Source organism: Phascolarctos cinereus, unplaced genomic scaffold (genome assembly GCF_003287225.1).
Source record: "Phascolarctos cinereus isolate Bilbo 61053 unplaced genomic scaffold, phaCin_HiC Scaffold_4;HRSCAF=312, whole genome shotgun sequence".
Classification (NCBI taxonomy): Eukaryota; Metazoa; Chordata; class Mammalia; order Diprotodontia; family Phascolarctidae; genus Phascolarctos; species Phascolarctos cinereus.
The window spans coordinates 646,277,612-646,297,130 of NW_027555847.1; the positions used below are offsets into that span (position 1 = coordinate 646,277,612).

Sequence of the window (19,519 nt, forward strand, 5' to 3'; positions counted from 1 at the left end):
CCTGGCATGTTAGACTGTCACATCAGGCATGTGATCAGAAAATACCTTTTTCTATCTCCAGAGGCGGTCGGCTGAGATAATGTCCAAAACCCTGATCTGGACTTCAAAGATAAGCTCGTGCACTACAATGACTCAAAGAGAATACAAAAACAGCAGTAAATTGTTGCACAGAGGGCAATACTTGGATCTGAGCTGTAAGCTTTGCCACTTTGAGTAAAACTTGATTTCCCTTTCCTCAGACTTTTTTTTCATCTATCATAAGGTTATTAGATCAGATGACCTCTAAGGTCCCCTATCTTCTAGATCCTATGATTTTAAGGACAGAGCCCTATTTTAAAATGATGAAACAACAATAAAAAAGCAAAGTCAGAATTAGAGAAACAGAAAATAGGAAGTGAAAAAGCAAGATCATTTAAAATTTTCAGTGAAGCTAAGCTTATAAGAGAACTGGAAAACTGGAAAATAGTTTTCAGACCCAGTGTGACAATCTGTAAGAAAAATTACTATTAACATTTCTTTTAAGAGATAAGGTCTCAATTCAGCACCCAAAATGCGTGAATGGCAAGAACCCAACTTCAAGCCTTTCCTCATCCCTCTTAGTAGTTCAAATGTGGCCTCAGAAACTCACAAGCAGTGTGACCCTAGGCAAATTACTTACCCTATGTCTGCTTCAGTATCCTCATCTGTATTATGGGGAAAATAAATAGAACTTACTTCCCAGGATGGTTGTGAGGATTTGAAGATGCAATGAGATAATATTTATAATAGCACTTACAAATCTTAATGGTAGGGAAGAGTCTCCTACAAATTCCTATTATGTAGTATCAACTAGGCCTTCACTGCAGCAAGGAAAACATTCTCTTCCTCCCTGATATGATATCCCGATTTCCACAGTTGTTACAGACCTCCTCTCTCCTCAGGCCAACTAAAGTTCCCTCCCCCCTTCCATATCAGCTGCAGACCCTTTCTCATATTTTACTTTAAAAACTGAGGTCATTCTCAAGTAACTTATCTCTCATTATTCCAACATCTGTCTTTCTCCTCTATCTTTCCTTCACTGATTTTAGATGAACAAATGGTGTGCTCAGTTGGTCAACAAGTACTTACTACAGGTAAGTGACGCTGCTAAGTGCTAGGGATATTAAGAAAAGGCAAAAACATAATTCTTGGTGCCAAAGAGCTTATGTTCTACTGTGGAAGACAGTATGATAACAACTATGTACATATAAGATATATAACAGGGTAAATGGGAGGAAACTTTAGAATGTAGGATTTAAGTTGAGTTTGAAGGAATCCAGGGAAGTAAAAAAGCAGAGGTTAGATGGAAGAGAAGTTGAGGCATGGAAATTGCCAGTGAAAAGGCATAAAGTGTGTTGTGGGAAGAAGAAAAAGGGCAGTGCCATTAGATTGTGGAGGTAGGAAGGAGCCAAGTTGCGATGGGCTTTAAAAGCCAGGTGAGATTTTTCTTTTGATCTTGGAAGTTAAAAGGAGCCATTAGGGTTGATGTGGGTGGGGTAGGAGAAGAATGGACTGGAGGAGAGTCTTCCAGTCTGTCTGGAAACATCTTTTTTTCTCTGTTATAATCCCACTTGGTGATCTAAGCAGTTCCTGCAGGTTTAATTATTATCTCTATGCAGATAAACCTCAGATTCATATTTCTGGTGTTTTTCTCTCTCCCCTGAACTTTAGTTCCATATCACCACTGAACATCTGGAATTAGATGGAAGCTCAAACTCAACCAAAACAGAACCCTAAACCCTCTCTCTTCTCACTAAAGTCCCTATCGCTGTTCAGGGCAACATGATCTTTCTAGTCGGCAACATCGATTCTTCTTTCTCACTCACCCTACATACTCAAAATCTTGAATTACCACATCATGCTGTTTCTATCTCCACAGCATCTGTTGTATACACCTATTTCTCTCTACTTACACATTCACAAACTCACTTCAACTCATCACTTCTCAACTAGACTGTGGCAACAGCCTCCTGACACCTTGCCTCAAGTCTCTCCCCATTCTAATCCATTCTTCATTCAGCTGCTAAGGTGATTTTCTGTGTTATAAGGTGTTGTTATGATCATGTCAGCCAACCCCCTGGCCCAACAAACTCCAGGAGCTCTGTATTACTCCAGGATCAAATGTGAACTCAACGAGGTGGTACAGTGGATAGAAAATGGCTTAGAATCAGGAGGGACTGAGTTCAAATGCCATCTCATATTTACTGTGTGACACGAGGCAAGCTACTTACCCTACTTCCCTCAGCTTCCTCAACAGCACTGGGTACAGTAGAGTAACTATCTCTCCCAGGGTTGATGTGAGGATCAAATCAGATAATATTTGTAAAGTACTCTGCATAGTGTCTGGCACATAAAGAGTTTGCTCAATGCTTGTTTCCTTCATTCTTTCCCGTTTGACTAAAAGCTCTTCATAATTTGCCTTTCTCTTTCTTGTTTTCTTATATTCTACTACCCTCCATACAATCTACAATTAAGCCTAGCTGCAGTGACTCTACTTGAACATGGGGTCATTGGCTGTCTCCTCTATCTCTTAGTTCCTCTGGTTTCCTTCAATCCCATCTTTTGCAGGAGGCTTTTCCCAGTCCCTTTAGCTGCTAGTGTCTTCCTCTCTCATAATACCTTCCAGCTCTGTAAGAATCTAGATGTACCTAATTATTTGTATTTCTCCTCCACTGAAATGTAATATCCTTGATGACAGGGACTGGTTTTGCCCTTCTTTTGTGTCCCAGTACTTAGCATAGTGACTGGCACTATGCTAAAGGAAAAATTAGCCCCAGGAAAAGTTTACTGGGGTAACAAGTTCATTCTCAGGCTAACTTCAATTTAGTACAAGGCAAGTTACAAATTTCTAGGGCATAACTATAACAATTAAAGGCTCATATTTGCCTTGACAAAGAAATCAAGGCAGGTAAATAGAGATTTAGAGAATGAAGAGTAATGAAGGATTTAAATTACTGCACCAGACAATACATGATGTTTCAATATCATAGCTCTCATCAGACAACTTCAAAAATGGAACTTCAATGTTATAAACAGAAAGACACTAAAAGTTTGCAGAAATTGTCTTAACATTTTTTACTGATTTAAGAGCCAAACTGATTTCATTCTAAACTAGTTTGATCTGAATTAAGTTTTCTATACTTAAAACCTAAATTTCGCATGTGCAATTATTTCTTTATGCACTAGAAATTTGTAATGTACCTTATAACTTGGCCAAGCTCGAATCTAAGTCTGCACTCTTCCTACTTCTCAACAGACCAAAGATAATGAGTAAATATTCATCTGGAACTGAACCCTTTTCTTCCCTCAGACAGCTGCCACCCTATTCCAGGTCCTCATAAGGAACCTCCTAAGAGCTCTGCCTCAAATTTCTGCCCATCCCAACCCACCTTATACATGGCCAAAGTTATTTTCAAGTCTGACCTCATTACTCATTTAACTCCATGTTATCTCTAGGATCAAACATAAACTCTTCTGTTGGGCATTTAAAGCTCTTCCCAACCTAACCTTCCAGAGTTATGACATAGTACTATACTCTTTCCTTAACTCTCTAAATTGTCTTTGTTATTGTTCTTCACACAAGATCCTTCATTTTCCATATCTGTACCTCTACACAGACTATCCCTCCAGCCTTGAATATATCCTCTCCTCACCCGCCTCTTGGCTCCATACTTTCCTTCAAGGTTCTTTAAGGGCCAGCTTCAAGTAACTTCTCCACTTAAACTACCTTTTTAAAATTTTGTTTGTTCTCTAAATATGTTCATATTCTTGCATCATCCTCTTCATCCTTTAGAATGCATGCTTCTTTCAGGCAGAGTCTATTTGGGGTATTTTTTTGTTTGTTCACTAAAACTTGATACAAAATAAGAATCTGACAATTGTCTGATTTGGTTGACTGGGAACTCCTTCCATTAGGCAGATCAAAACCTACCTATAACTTATGGCCTCATAATGCTGTATGAGGCTCAAAGAGGCCCTTGGTCACTGATTTATAAGCAGTAAGAGTAGTAGCTATTTGTGAATGAAGAAGTATCCCATATTCCACTGAAGTTAAATAACAATATTACATGCCTTAAACAGAACACTATAGGGGCAGCTAGGTGGCGCAGTGGATAGAGATCTGGTCTTAGAGCCTCAGACACTTGACACTTACTATCTGTGTGACCCTGGGCAAGTCACTTAACCCCGACTGCCTCACCAAAAAAAAAAAGGAACACTTATTTAAAATTCTAGATCACCATTGTCTTTCTTTTATCCAAATAATTTATATTTTCCTTTTGGTTTTTTTAGCCAAAAAAAGGTTTATTAAAGAATTGCCATATTAGCCAGCCTGTTAAGGAATCTGAGCATCTATGAGCTATTGGATAGATTACAAAAATCTGAGCCAATTGATATTTTTCTTAAAGCAACTCACTTTTACAGTTAAGATGTCTATAGTGAAAGCTCTGATCTGGGTCTTTATATAAAAGTCGAGGGTGTGATATTTTAATTTGAAAAAGTAAAAGCTACTGGAATATGTAGGTGTGGTTATGAATGTGACAGAACACTGCAGTAAGAAAGAATTGAGGAATTCAGAGAAATGTGGAAAGGTTTATAGGAATTATCAAGAGAGCAAAACACACAGAACTAAGAAAACCACATAAAGATTTACAGTTTCATGCAGAATCTTTTCTGTGTTTTGCTATGTCCATGGAAACATGTTTTAAGTTCAGAACAAAAAACTTTTAATGGCCTCTCACCTTACATTTGTGAATAGGAAAAGTCCAATTTCTGACCAAATGTTGGATATGTTCTGTACTTTTGGGGCATTCCAGGGTAGTGACTGGTGGAAAGCAAATTATAATCTATTACTTCTGCTTCAAGATCTATACTTTGGCATCTTTGAGACCAGTAAATGGTCAAAGGTCCATGAGAAATGTGAGAATGAAATATTTCTTCCTTTACTCGAGGCTGGCTAAAATAGTGACATATGAAATGTCATATCTATGATCTCTGGTAATATGGAGCTCTTTGGGCCCAGATGGACATTTATCTATGAACTTGTCTTTGGGCAAAGAGGGGAGAACTTCTTACCTGGTTTCAGGGGTGAAAGCAAGAGAAAAGAATTTAAAAATTTGGGCATACACAAAGTAGCCAATTCTAAACTGCCTAGCAAGAGTGAACCTTGAGTGGTTCTCTCAGAGTGAGAAGAGGTGCTTATGGCTCTGTCCCTTATGGTACTGTATCAGAATGCTAACTCAGATTCTGTGAAGGAGCACAGAATGAGTTTTCAATACATAAAGATCCTTACAAGCCCTTAGTCATTAATATAGCTATGTATAAATTTTCTAGAAAGAAATAGTATCATTCCATTTATATTCCTGAAAGACAGCACCTGCCAATGTGAAATTTTAAGAATTACGTAAATATATCCTAACATACATCATAAGAAAACATTACAGAAATTACAAACCAGACATCAATATGGCATAAACAGTCATACTTTAAAAGCTCTGCCAACTATGACTTGACCAAAGTCACACAAGGAATTAACGCACTTGAGTTCAAACCCAGATTCTTGGACTCCAAGTCTAGTATTTTTATGGATTATCTCAATGAGCTTTGGTATGTGTCCTTAAAAATGCAGAAATTCTACTATAAGTACTGAAGTTCCTGGAATTGCAGGGCCTTTTTTCTTCCTACAAAACTCAAGAGGTACAAAAGTGATTTGTTGTTTAAGATTAATCTCATAGTTTTTCTCTGGATATGAGTAGCATTTTCCATCATGAGTCTTTTGGAATTGTCTTAGATCACTGTATTGCTGGGAAGAATTCTATCAAAGTTGATTATCGCACAATGTTGTTGTTACTGTGTACAATGTTTTCCTGGTTCTGTTCACTTCACTCAGCATCAGCGCACATAAGTCTCTCCAGATTTTTCCTAAAGTCCACTTCCTCATCTTTTCTTACAGAACAATAGTCTTCCATTACATTCACATACTACAACTTGTTCAGCCACTCTCTGACTGATGGTCATCCCCTCAAATTCAAACTCTTTGCCACCACTAAAAGAGCTGCTATAAATATTTTTGCACATGTAGGTCCTTTTCCACTTTTTTTTTAATGATCTTTTTGGGATACAGACCTATTAGTGGTATTGCTGGATCAACGGGTATGCAGTTTTATAGCCCTTTGGGCATAGTTCCAAATGGCTCTCCAGAATGGTTGACAGTTCACAACTCTACCAACATTATGCATTAGTGTTCAAATTTTCCCACATCTTCTCCAAAATTTATCATTTTCATTTTCTTTCATATTAGTCAATCTGATAGGTGTGGTGGTACCTCAGAGTTATTTTAATTTGCGCTTCTCTAATCAAGTGATTTAGAGCATTTTTTCATGTGACTACGATAGCTTTAATTTCTTCCTCTGAAAACTGGCTGTTCATATCCTTTGACCATTTACCAGTTGGGAAATGACTTGTATTCTTATAAATTTGACTCAGTTCTGTATATATTTGAGAAATGAGGCCTTTATCAGAAACACTGGCAGTAAAAAATTGTTTCCCAGTTTTCTGCTTCCCTTCTAATCTTGGTTGCATTGGCTTTTGTTTGTGCAAAAACTTTTTAGTTTAATGTTATCAAATTTATCCATTTTGCATTTCACAGTATTCTCTATCTCTTGTTTGGTCATAAATTTTCTCTGAAGCTAGGTGATGCAGTGGATACAGCTCCAGCCTTGGAGTCAGGAGGACCTGAGTTTAGATCCAGCCTCAGATACCTGATACTTACTAGCTGTGTGACCTTGGCCAAGTCACTTAACTCCGTTTGCCTCACCTCCCTCAAAAAAAAAAATTATCCCCTTCTCCATAGATCTGACAGGTAAATTACTCCTTGCTTTCCTGATTTGCTTATAGTATCACCCTTTACATCTAAATCACGTACCCATTTTGACCTTATCTTTGTATAGAGTGTAAGATGTTGTTCTATGCCTAGTTTCTGCCATACTATTTTCCAGTTTTGCCAGAAGTTTTGTCAAACAGTGAGTCTAAGAAGCTGGCATCTTTGGGTTTATCAAACAGCAGATTACTATAGTCATTGACTACTGTGTCTTCTTGTACCTAACCTGTTCCAGTGATACACCACTCTACTATGGAGTCTAAATGCTGACTGAAGCATGCTATTTTCTCTTTTTTTTTTTCTTCTTGTGGTTTTCCCCTTTTGTTCTGATTCTTCTTTTACAAGATGACTAATGTGGAAATATGTTTAATATGATTGTACATGTATGACTCGTATCAGATTGTGTGCCATCTTGGAGAAGGAGAAGGGAAAGGAGGGAGAAAAAAACTGGAACTCAGAATCTTATAAAAGTGAATGTTGAAAACTATCTTTACATGTAATTGGAAAAAATAAAATACTATTAATTGGAAAAATTAATGTATGGGAAAATTAAGTGTGGGGAAAAAGGGTAAAAAAAAAAAGAAAAAAGAAACCAACCCCTCAAATACTAAGCCTTATATGTGGGTGAGGGAAAAATTAAAATATTAAGCCAGATTCTTTCTGGAACTTAAGTCATTCTCTAGGAGTAAAATGGGGATAGTAAATGAATTAAATTACATTATATTTTTCAAGCTACTGAGTCTGTATATATCATAATCTACCTGGCCACTGCTGCTCTATTTTTCTAGTTCATTTCAGTACTCTAAATATCAGTTTCCACATACGTAAGACATGCAAGTTGAAACATTTGCCACACCTGCACTTGGTAAAATACTACAGCCCTACAGAAATGTGACTATTTTGTAGGGATGTTGTAAGGACCAAGTGAGTCTGTTTGTGTGCAGACAAGTGCTTTAAAAGCTGATTTATTGTGGAAAAATGTAAACACTAATTTTCCTTGATGCAGCACTCTGATTCACATTACTAAATCCATCTTAACTATTCAACGGTTAAGGAAACTTCTGATAGCTTCCTGATGTCAATCACATTTAAATAATCATCCAGTTCTGAAGTCCTATGACTATGGCCTATCTACCACTTTCCATTTTGTCATAATGTTCCTGCCTCTATGAGTCATACTACAGAATGAGTGCAGGGCGAAGGTCAGGTCCAGTGACCTGACCATAGTTTAAAATATAAGAGAATGGGTAAAGGAAGGTATTTAGCACAGATAAGCCTATGTGATACAATGCAAGGACTTTGATTTATGGCATTTTAGACTTAACTCCAATGACCATGCTTTTTCTACTTATTAAATGAGCAGAATAAATTACAAGATCCGTTACTCACCTAGTAAAATCATTATTTAAATTTCATCTACATCATGTTTATAAATTATACACACAGGGATAGACAACACTTACCAATTTGCAACAATATTGGTGTGACCCAAGCTGTTTCCATGGCATAACAGAATTCCCTGCCAAACATTACTGCCCCATGCATCACCCAAAGGCGAACTGGTATGCGGTCTATGGATCCTTCGCTAACTGTCTCATCGTGGTTCTCATTCCCTTTATTTTCAGATTTCTGAAGGTCTGGGGCTGGTGCAGCGAGGTCTTGGACTTGCATAGACTCCGAGTCGGCATTCTGAGGAGCCATTTTCATTACCACCAAAATATATATCTTTATTCTACCTATATAAATAATACTATCATATATCTTTAATGATAAATTAAGGTGTCTTCTCTTTCAGCTTCTGTCACGTTCCTCATGTAGGTTAACACATTCCTCTTTGTACAAACGGGTATCTCAGAACTTCTCACCTATGTCTGAGACATGCAGCAAAAGAGAATGGTATTTGGTAGGGCTTTAAACATATGGCTTGCTGGTTTACTGTGAATTAGAGTTAAAAATCCATAATTGCCATTCAGTTAATACCAGTTTCATCATTATTATTGAAGAGGTGCTGAAATTATTTTTCTTGCTACAGACAGGTGGAAAGGTATCACAAAAAGGTGGTCCACTGTTAATCCCCATCGAGTGACTGATTAATCTGCAAAAAAGGGAAAAAAATAACCAGAACAAAAAAGTCAGTGAGAAAGGCAATAGCTAGAATGGCCTATGTGTCTCTTCAATGGACTCTTTTTTCAAGAAACTTCTCTTTTCCCCAGTTGCTAGCTGGCTAAATTGTCCACAGAACTGATCTTTGAAAGGTACTTAAAAAGCCATCTGGTGAATGTTCTCTGGCCTCAAGAACTGATACAGAATCTATCTGTAGAGAACGACAAATATTTACAAGAAGTACAACATTTTCTTAACACAAAGAAAGCGTGGCATGGTGGCAAAACAACAACAAAAAACAAAAAAAACCAAACCAAAACATGGGATCTATGTGACCAGGGCAAGTCACTTCACTTCTCTGGGCCTCAGATTCCTCAAAATATTAAGGATGGGCTGGATCTCTAGGGTCCTTTTCCCACTTTAAATTCAGAGATCTTACACTGGGAATAATGAATGAAGGAAAATGGAAAATAAAAAGGAAGGATGGGAGAAGAGAAATAACATGCTGAGGGTAAGAGTTCCTTCAAACTCCTTCCCTCAAATAAGTATTATACAGTACAAACATATTCATCTAATTTAAGTAGACAACAGATCCTTTAAATGCCTATCAACACTGGGGGGAAAATTCTTTAGGTCTTCCATGGAAGGGTGGAGCAAATAAAATCAGGTCCTGATGCCTACTCAAGTGGCCAGTAGGTAAGTTCTCTGCTATGCCAACCTCAAAATACAACAACGTCACTTTAATGGCCTATCATTCTATACTTTGTGGAAATAAGCTTTATTTAAAAAAAATCTTTTAATAAGAATTAAACCTTGATTAAGTGAATGGGAACTAACTAGAATTCTCCTCCTCCAAATGTTAACCCCCAACTTAGTCAACATTTAAGAGGAAGAAACAAATCTCCTTCCTAACAAGAAGATAATGTATTCTCACATATTCCCAAGACAGCCTAGTCCCTCTCTCCTTCCCAGGTCACTGGATTTGCAGTCAGAAGACCTGGGTGTACATCTCAGGCTGCGCTACTTACTACCTGTGTGCCCTTAAAAAAGTCACTTACCTTTCTTTCTACAACCCCTTCCAGCTCTGAACCTATGAAAAGCCTTTGAGGATATGCATGGCCTGTGGTTAATACAGACACACACACACACACACACACACACACACACACAATCATAACCATACAGTGATGATAACAGTCTTTAAGAATGACAACACTCTGGCTCAAAGGAAAATTAAATGATTATTACTACAAGCTTAGGAAGAAGAGATCGTCAAAAGGTTTTTCCCCCTTCAGTAAAACAAAAGAAAATTTCTAACCAAAACTCACATTTACATCCATTCCATTTAACTGAGATTCTACCATACTAGTCACAGAAATGGAAGATGCCTCAAGATGTCATACATACCACCTAATTCATAGAGTTTCTATGAAGAACTCTGTAAACACTTAAATACTATGTAAACAAATTTGTTTCAGTCATATCCTCTAACTCAGTTAAAGCTTCATTCAGTTAGAATAAAACACACCACTAAGATACAAATTCCTAGAGAAGGCCAGAAAGTACTCAGAAGTATAATTTTTATTACTTTGGTTCAGGAATCACTGTACTAAAAGGACCCTTTATACCAGGATGAAGTTTAATTTAAGCTTTCTTTTTCTTATTTGGCTCAACCATTCCTGAGACATTCTTGGTCCTATTATATCTCCCAAATTTTATACAAGTCTTATCACTTTCCCTATACTTCAAAATATCTAATATGTATTTTTTAAGCAAGGCAGCTAGGTGGCAAAGTGGATAGAGTGCTAGAGTCATGAAGACCTCTTTCTGAGTTCAAATCTCGCCTCAAATGGTCCTCAGCAAGTCACTTAACTCTGTCTGCCTCAGTTCCTTATCTGCAAAATGGACTGGAGAAGGAAATGGCAAACCACTTCAGTAGCTTTGCCAAGAAAACAACAAATGGGGTCACGAAGAGTTTTGGACAAGACTGAAAAAACTCACTGAACAGCAACAAAATTTTTAAGTCAGACTTCCATTTACATACCTCAAATAAAATTAAGATTTCCTATTCTTCTCACACCTACAATTCTTGAATCATTCATATCTTAAAATAAAACATATGAATTTATCTGTAAATCATATTCTCAAGTGAACTCAACATTAATTTGAAATTCACAAGGATAAAAGAAAATCTGCTCCTTATTAGGAAAAAAGCCAACACATCCATCCTCTAAATAAAATGATCCATATTTGCACTGGTAAACAGATCAACTGTAGTGTTATCTAAACTACAAAATAATTAGTTTTCTAAGAGATCATGGGGATTTAATGAACAAATAAATAGTTCTGTTTCAAGAAGGCTCTGTCTTCTTCTTCCCCATCTACTGAAAACTGAGCCACTGAGCTGCTGCTAGGTCCCTGATTATCAGCTTAATTTCTCTAGAAGATGAAAAGCAGGCAGCACTCCCTGATTATAAATACATGGTTATGACACTGGTTGTGAAATCAGGAGGAATAAGATTGTGTTTGTTTTTTAAAGTTCCCTAACTCCTGCATGTTATAGAATATGAAAAGTCTCTCAATGTTCCTTAATGAACAGCTTTATAATGACTAACAACTAGTTTAGATGTTATATTTTCAAAGAGATTTCTTGATGAAACTTCCCTTACATGTGACACAATTTACATTTCTTTATCATAATACGACCATCTGCATCCTAATTCTGATGTAGAGCTGAAAAAGATGTACTAGTTTATTAAGTTCCCTGTAACAGAAGATTAGCCACACAAAGATGATGTTGCTTTGGCAAGATACTTAAGCACTACTCCTAGTCAAGGATCTTTTATAGTCAATTGATATATTTTACAGAAAGCACTCAATATTTAAGTTGTAAAAAGATTCATATAGTAACAACCAAGCTCCCATTTAAGGTCTTTTCTGTCAAAAACCTTAACATTTCATATTGCCGATTTACTAAAATTTTTAGTTCTTAGCTACATGTCTAATATTCCACTTCATTTTTGAGTCTTCCCAATTACATATGAATTCAGAGAATCAGGTATTACATATAAACACTCAACAGGTTAAGAAAAGTCTATTTCATAATAGCTTAGTGTAAAAAACAGGCAAGATATAGGCCTAAAAATTAAAAAAAAAAAAACTTTCAGAACCCGTGGTTTCCAATTGTGGTAGACACACTAACAGAACTTTCAGATATAAATTTGGTATTATTAATCCCACTAACATGAAAGTTTCAGAATTCTGAAGACAACGTTAAAACATATTTTATATTTCATTTTTTACTTCAATTTGTTTCTTTTTAACATCATTTTTCAGATTTCAAAGATTGACATTTTCTTCAATAAAATATTATAGAAATGTAACATGCTATATTATCATCAAATACATTTTATCAAGGAATATATAAAATTTCTCACCCTTTATTTTACAGCATTTACTACTTGGGTGATGTGAGCTCTTCTAAGGCAAGTAAACTTCAATAAAAAATGGGGACACAGCTCTTAACAATGTTGGACATTAGACAGCATGTCCTTTACTACGGGACAGTTTTGGTTCCATGGTAGTATACAGCTCAGCTTCTAAGGACAGGGCCCCCTGCAGGAACAGAACAGGGCTACAGCTAGACAGCTGGGCTGATCAGATGGTAGTTGACTGGAATAAGGCAAAGCCAGTCTCCTCTCTACCAAGGTGACCTTCCTTTGGAAATTATACCTAGGTCCCCCCAGGAGTATTATTAGTTAAGCACTTATGAAATGGGATGAATTTGGTTTTTGTTTACCTGTCATTCAAGCAGTCTGGGCATTAAAACAGCTGGCTTCCCTTCCTCAAGTAGTGCAAACGTGGAGGCACAGTAAATAGTTTTTACACAGGTAACTTCACTGTCATCTATATTGGTGAAAATGACAAACCTTGTTAGCATCTTTGGTTTAAAAATTAATAAATACACATACTAATTCATCAAAAACTAGGCAACTGTATGTGGTTTAATCATGTGCAATATTACAAATTGAGGAGCGGCAGTATTTACCAATAGAACAGAAGCAGCTTAGCATGGTTTCCAAGGAGTCTAGGTAAAGCTTTTTCAAAAAAGCTTAGGTAATTTGCCTAAACTATGACTTTAAAGACAAATAACTTTCAACCCAGAAAGCATTGTGCTGCTTCCTTTAAAGATACCACACTAATTCAGTTTACAATACCTAAACTGTTCCTTATTTTATATGGGGCACCCTACAGCTCTCCCCCATCATATCAAGAAGACTCTAGCTTCTATCTAACAATGATTCTCAGTTTCATTTCTGTAAAGCCCTAGGATTTCTATAAGTGTATGATTGGTACACTGCAATTACCCTGTACTGACTACACACGTATTTTCATTTATTTATTTGTATATATGTTGTTTTCCTCCACAGAACAAATTCCATATGGGTAAGAACAGTTTCCTTGCTTGTCTCTGCCACCACCCACTTACCACAGTGCCTGACATATAACAAGACATTTAATAAATGCTTCACTGACTCATGTACGAATGTTTCATGGACAGTGATTACAAATAAGTTTAACAGTCCAGAGAACAGTAATTCTCATACATTAACATAAATGGAAAGTTGAGAATGTTACATCTAAGAAGGCAGTAAAGTTCTTGCCTTGGGATTCTTTCACCTTTCTTCCCTTCCCCTACCTTTCCACCTTCATTATACCCTCTTTACTTTCCCAGGACTAGCAACAGAAGAGATAGCTTTTCCCTCTCCATAAAGAGGCTGCTATTTTGATCCTCTAGATAGCAAAATGGAAAATATAAGGCAGGGGAAAAATGGAGCTGGGGTAAGGACACAGGTTTTCAAGGCATACTTAGCTGAAAATTATGGCATATCCTTTGAGAACTGCAGATCGAGGGTATGGAGGAGCTTTTAAATGACAAGTTAGTTGAATTTCTCAAGTTTCTTCCTTCCTTTTTTTTTTTTTAAATCAAGGGAGATACTTCTCCATAGTCATTGCCTCCACTCCAGTACCCATGTTACCTTAAGATTCCCACTAGACAACCCTACTTCCTTAAGTGGACCATGTTCCAAATTATCTATTCCTCTCCCAATTAAAAACTGTTATAAAAAAGAAATACACCACCTTGGGGGAGAAAAAAAAAAGAGGGAGGCAGAGCCAAGATGGTAGAATAGCAAGAAGCAGTATCTCCAACCCACAAGACTCCTCCAAATACATCTAGAAAACACACCAGACTGAATTCCAATGGGGAAAGCCAAGAAAAAGTCATAGTAATTTTTCCTGCCCAGGGTGGCATAAGGAGATAGACAGAAGTCTACGTGCAAACAAAATGGACAGAGCCTGGCCAAGAGTGGCCATGAGAAGCATACTACCACTTAGGGAGAGGCTATACACTAGTGCAAAAGGAGAACTCAGACCCATAATAATAAACTCCATTTGGCAATTTTACTACTTACTATACAGTGACAGGTCATTTATCTAGGGAGGACTTAGAATAGGACAAGCACTCAGAAATAATGGGGGTCCTGGGCTCCATCAATAGAGAGAAACAAGTTCAGAAGCAAACAAAAGCTATGTAGCTTGGATATCAGGAGCAGACAGCGTTCTCAATTCCAGCTTCTCGCCTAGACTGAAGCCCATAGAGCAATAATCAGGGCAGGACACCAGACCAAAAGGGGAGCCTGCAATTCTGCTGCTCATAGAGTCCCAGCTAGCTGCTACTGGCTTAGTTCAGCAACCGTAGTCTATTCTTGCTCAGACCCAGACCGAGGTACAGAATTTGCAGAGCTCAGACCTGGAGGAAAGGTGATCAGACTTTGACACGTATCATACTAATTTGGAAGCACTAAAAGATTGATGATCCCTAGCCTAAGCTTTCCCTGAGATCCTGGAATAGCACAACAATCATACCCTAAGAAAGCAGCAACAGGACCAGTCTAGAAATTCCTTCTAGAAGTGCACAGTCTAGCGCTATAAACATCAAGCCTAAAGTCACAAAGTAGGCTGGAAGAATGAACAAATACAAATCCCATTAAAAAGCCATAAGAGTGACAGAGACACTTGAGACACAAACTCAAAGGAAGAGAATGATTCTGCAACAACTGCAGCAAAATCTGAAAGAAAAACATGGCTTGGGTAAAAATTCAAGTAGAATTCTTAGAATGAAAGCACTATAGGAAAAAATTGAAAAGAAAATAAGTATAGAAGAAATAACTGGAAAGAGAACGGCTTGGCACAAGAGGTACAAAATCCTGCCCAAGCAACAAGTTAGAATGGAACAAACAAGCCAATGAACTCTCGTGAAACAAGAAAAAAAAGTAAAATACAGTCAAAAGACTAAATAAAAAGAAAATTTAAGGTATTGCATAGCAAAAACAAGTAACCTGAAAATCAGATCAAGATTCAAGAATCACTGGACTACCTGAATGCCATGAGCAAAATAAAAGCACAGGCATCATATTTCAAGAAATAAGTAAACTGCCCAAATCACTTAGAATCACAGGACAAAGACGAAACAGAAAGAATACACCAGTTGCCTCCTCCAAAAAAAAAAAAAGAGCCCTCCAGATGAAAACTCCCAGGAAAATTATAGCCAAAAGATGGTGCTCTCTCAGGTCAAACGGCCACAAAGAAAGAATTCAGATACAAAGGAACCACAATAAGGATTACCTGAAGAGTGGAAAACTAGAAATATGAAATTTTAGAAAGCAAAGGATATAGGTTTATAGCCAAGAATAACTTATCCAGCAAAATTTGAACTGCTCTCTCAGGTAAATTGGGCAAATGAGAGAATACACATAAGCGTGCATACATATGTATGGACATATATTCATAATACATACACATACATACTCAAAAAGGATACATAAATGTATTTCCCTCAACAGAGAAATAGGAGAGAAAAGGGAAGGGGGAAACCAGAGAGAATAGACTAAGAGACGGATTAGTCCTAAGAAAAAAATTACTCTATGCAAAGATATAGAAAAATATGTTGGTTTCAGAGCAACCTGAGAAGACTTATATGAACTTATGCAGAGTGAAGCAAACAGAACCAGGAGAACAAATTATACTAAGACAATACGGCAAAGACAAACAACTTTGTAAGAATTAAGCACTCTGTTCAGTGTAACAACCAACCACAATTACAAAGGATTAATGATGAAATATGCTCACCCACTGCCTTCCTGAGCAGTGAAGGACTTGGAGTACAGAATAAGACATATGTTTTTGGACATAGCCAACATGGAAATTTGCTGTGTTTCACAGGTGATTTGTTTTTCTTTTGTTCTCAATTGGGAGTGAGGGTGGGAGAGCAGTATAGAAAAAGCAGATTTTTGTTGATTAAAAGAATCCAACAGAACATTAGTATTAATAGTATTTTCCCTGTGAACTATTGAAGAAATTATCAAAAAAATATATAAAACTTGTGGCAAAATTTAAATATCCAGGGAGAAGTCTGACTGGGAGGGAGCATGAACAGGGGGCATTATTCATAAAAATATATATGTGTTCCAGTCAATGGACTGGACAGACAACTCAGCTCTACATTTCATTTCAATCTTTTTTATAATTTCTTCCCTTTCTACCTTCAGAAACACACAGATGATTCTTTAAAAGCTCAGTAATTTTATCCCAGCTGTGACCAGCAAAGGGGGAGAAAGAACAGGGAGAGAATGCAGCAGGTAGAACAGAGAAGGGAAAGCAGCTTTACAGAAAAAGTAAAGTGAGGCACAAAGAAGGTAAGGGACTTGCTCACAGATGCAACAACTAATTGTCAACATCTGAACTGTAACCGATTTGTACTGGCAAGTCACTCACTTTGAGTTTCAGTCTCCTCTGTAAAACGAGGGAGTTGGCTAAAGTTACTTCTGTCTCTAAATCCTACTATGCTATGACTCTGAATCCAAGCCATTGTTCTTTTTATTACATTATACCACTGGGCTTTTTGAACATTAGGATAGGTAAGTGAGGGACAGCCTATATTTCAGTCCACCACCAAGTAAAAGTTCCGTATCATAAAGGAAGTATTTTTATTGTACAAGACACCATAACTCTTTCCACAATATACAAATTGTGGTAAAGGGAAAATGCTCCTAACAAATCAGACCACAGTGTCCAACTGACTGCTGAACAGATAATACTGCCCACCCACATACACTCCCAAATTCCCAGTCAACTATATTAAAACCTTAACAATGCTGAAAGCATGAAAGAACAAGTTTCTCTTCCACAGCTGTGCCAATATTTTTGGAATCAGTTTTTCACATATATTTAAAATTCCCTGTTAACACATTATACTGCAACCAACTCTTCCAAATTCTACTTCAGATCAGCAAAAAACTTGGAAACACAGATTTCCCCAAACAAGAAAAAAAGCAATCTAACTTGGAGCTTGTTCCGATGATTGTTTGAACAGTCAGTGACAATAATTGTTATGATTCTCAGATGCACTCAGACAAGTGAAACTACAATTGTTCAAATCAACAACTTCCTCTATTGTCCTGCTTCTAATTTCATGGTAACTAATGCCAAAACATGTGACTTCCTTCAATTTGTTATGTGGAAAAGCTTGCTGAAAATTTTTTATGATTAGTTTAAGTTATCTCAATATGAGTCCCGTATTTTTTCCAGACAGACTGCATGACCGGTCTTCATTTTTCTTTGGGCTCCATTCATCCACTCTCTTGACTTTTTCCATCATGCCACAGTAAACTTCTCACCCTAGAAGTTCACTCTTTATTTACAGTCCCTTCCTCTTGTCAGTTGGTTCTTCTGGGACAGGGTGTGATGGATCCATCTTCCCACCTGATACAATTCAATGATTACACACTCTTTGGGATCAGCCCATGGCCAAGGGGTCTACCCTCACTTCTGAAACCACTGGCACATTAGTGGGGCTCTGAAAAAAACTATGCAGATGCAGAGGTAAGAAAATAGCATATGAAACAAAGATCACCTAGCTGGGAAGTGGGAAATGGAAGACAGAAGATGGAATAGTGTATAAAGAAAATGACTAGTAGGGTAAGCTAACTGGAATAGAGTGGCAGGAAGGGGAGTAACATTAAATAAGCCTGAAAAGATTAGCTTAAGCCTCACTGTGGAGGTCTTTGAATTCCAGACTAAGGACTTTATATTTTATCTTAGAGGCAATACTGAAGCTACTGAAGACTTTAATATGATCAAATCTGTTTTATGAATATCTGTTTGGCAGTTATTTGCTGAGGAGAATTTTTCCTCATCTGTAAAAATTCAGATGCTGTCAAATGTTGTATATTTATAATGTTCAAGCTTGGTTCCCCTAAAAGGTAGGAAAATGCGCCTCTCTGTACACTTCTTTATGGAGGTGAAAAGAATAGGAATATGGAACACTACATATAATGCCAACTTTACCTTCATCTTTGAGATTAGAACCCTAAGCTGAAGACCAACCTTTTTTGGCAGTCTAGTGAAGCTTTCTCAGAATAATGTTTGCTGCCTATATTCATTATTAAAAGAAATTAGAGGCTAGTGAAAATGTAATTTGTTCTCCCATAAAAGTTCACAAACCTCTACAAGGATCCCAAATCTACAACAACCCTGTCATTTTTTTGGAGAGAAATGAGGCCTAGAGAGGTGAAATGACTTGATTATGGCTTGCCTAAAGAAACCTTATTTTTATTCAAATATTTATTATTTGTGTACTTGACACTGGGGAAAAATATGAGACTTACGACAATACAACCATTATTATCTTAAAATGTATTTTGATAAGGGGCTATTATAAATCTATAAATAACTATTACATAAAAGTGCTACAAGTGCACTATAGAGGAAAATACGATGAGGTATAGGAAGGAAAAGGATGGAAATGAACTGAGGAAAGACATCCTAGAAGAATTAGCATTTAAGCGTGTGCTTTAAATGGTAAAAAGACAAGGAGGACATTCCAAGCCTGAGGACCCAAGCAAAGAAATGCACAAATTCAAGAAAGTGCGGAGTACTGAGTTTATGAAAGCTGGGTTAGCTGGTCTCAAAGAAGACCAAAATGACATTTCTATGTTGGGGCCAAGGTACAGCACAGTGTGCCCAACTGTAAATGATCAAATCAATGTGAGCTCAAATGGCTCTACCACAGATCAGGCACCATCTCTGGCGTGGGTGTGCCATGCTGGGTGGTCCTGTGCCAGTGCCTCCCATGTTTCACAATCAATTCCAAAGTTCCTCAGAGAGACCTTGAGAGTGTCCTTGTGTCTTTTCTTCTAACCTCCATGCGAGTACTTGCCTTGTGTGAGTTCTTTGTAAAATAAGTTCTTAGGCAAACCTACGCTGACGTTCGAACAACACAGCCAACCCATCAGAGTTGTGCTTTCTGAAATAAGAGTTTGAATGTTTGGCAGTTCAACTCAAGAAAGGACCTCAGTGTCTGGTACCTTATCTGGCCAGGTAATCTTCAGAATCTACCTAGACCTGTAGCCAGAATAAAAGGAATTGTTCTGTGAAGTTTGGACTTGGTCAAAGGGCCAC

The 19,519-nt window shown here is 37.3% G+C and overlaps 1 protein-coding gene across 1 annotated transcript in view; it reads right to left on the bottom strand.

The window, feature by feature from the left end:
• The window catches only part of SLC45A4 (solute carrier family 45 member 4), a 119,747-nt gene that overhangs the window by 51,673 nt on the left and 48,555 nt on the right, over positions 1-19,519 (bottom strand). The window contains exons 2-3 of the mRNA XM_020967049.2: positions 12,798-12,904; positions 8,359-8,990 (exon numbers count right to left, since the gene is read on the bottom strand). Of these exons, the coding sequence (XP_020822708.1) occupies positions 8,359-8,602 (244 nt within the window). The 5' untranslated portion in view covers positions 8,603-8,990; positions 12,798-12,904. The remainder of the gene's footprint in view (positions 1-8,358; positions 8,991-12,797; positions 12,905-19,519) is intronic.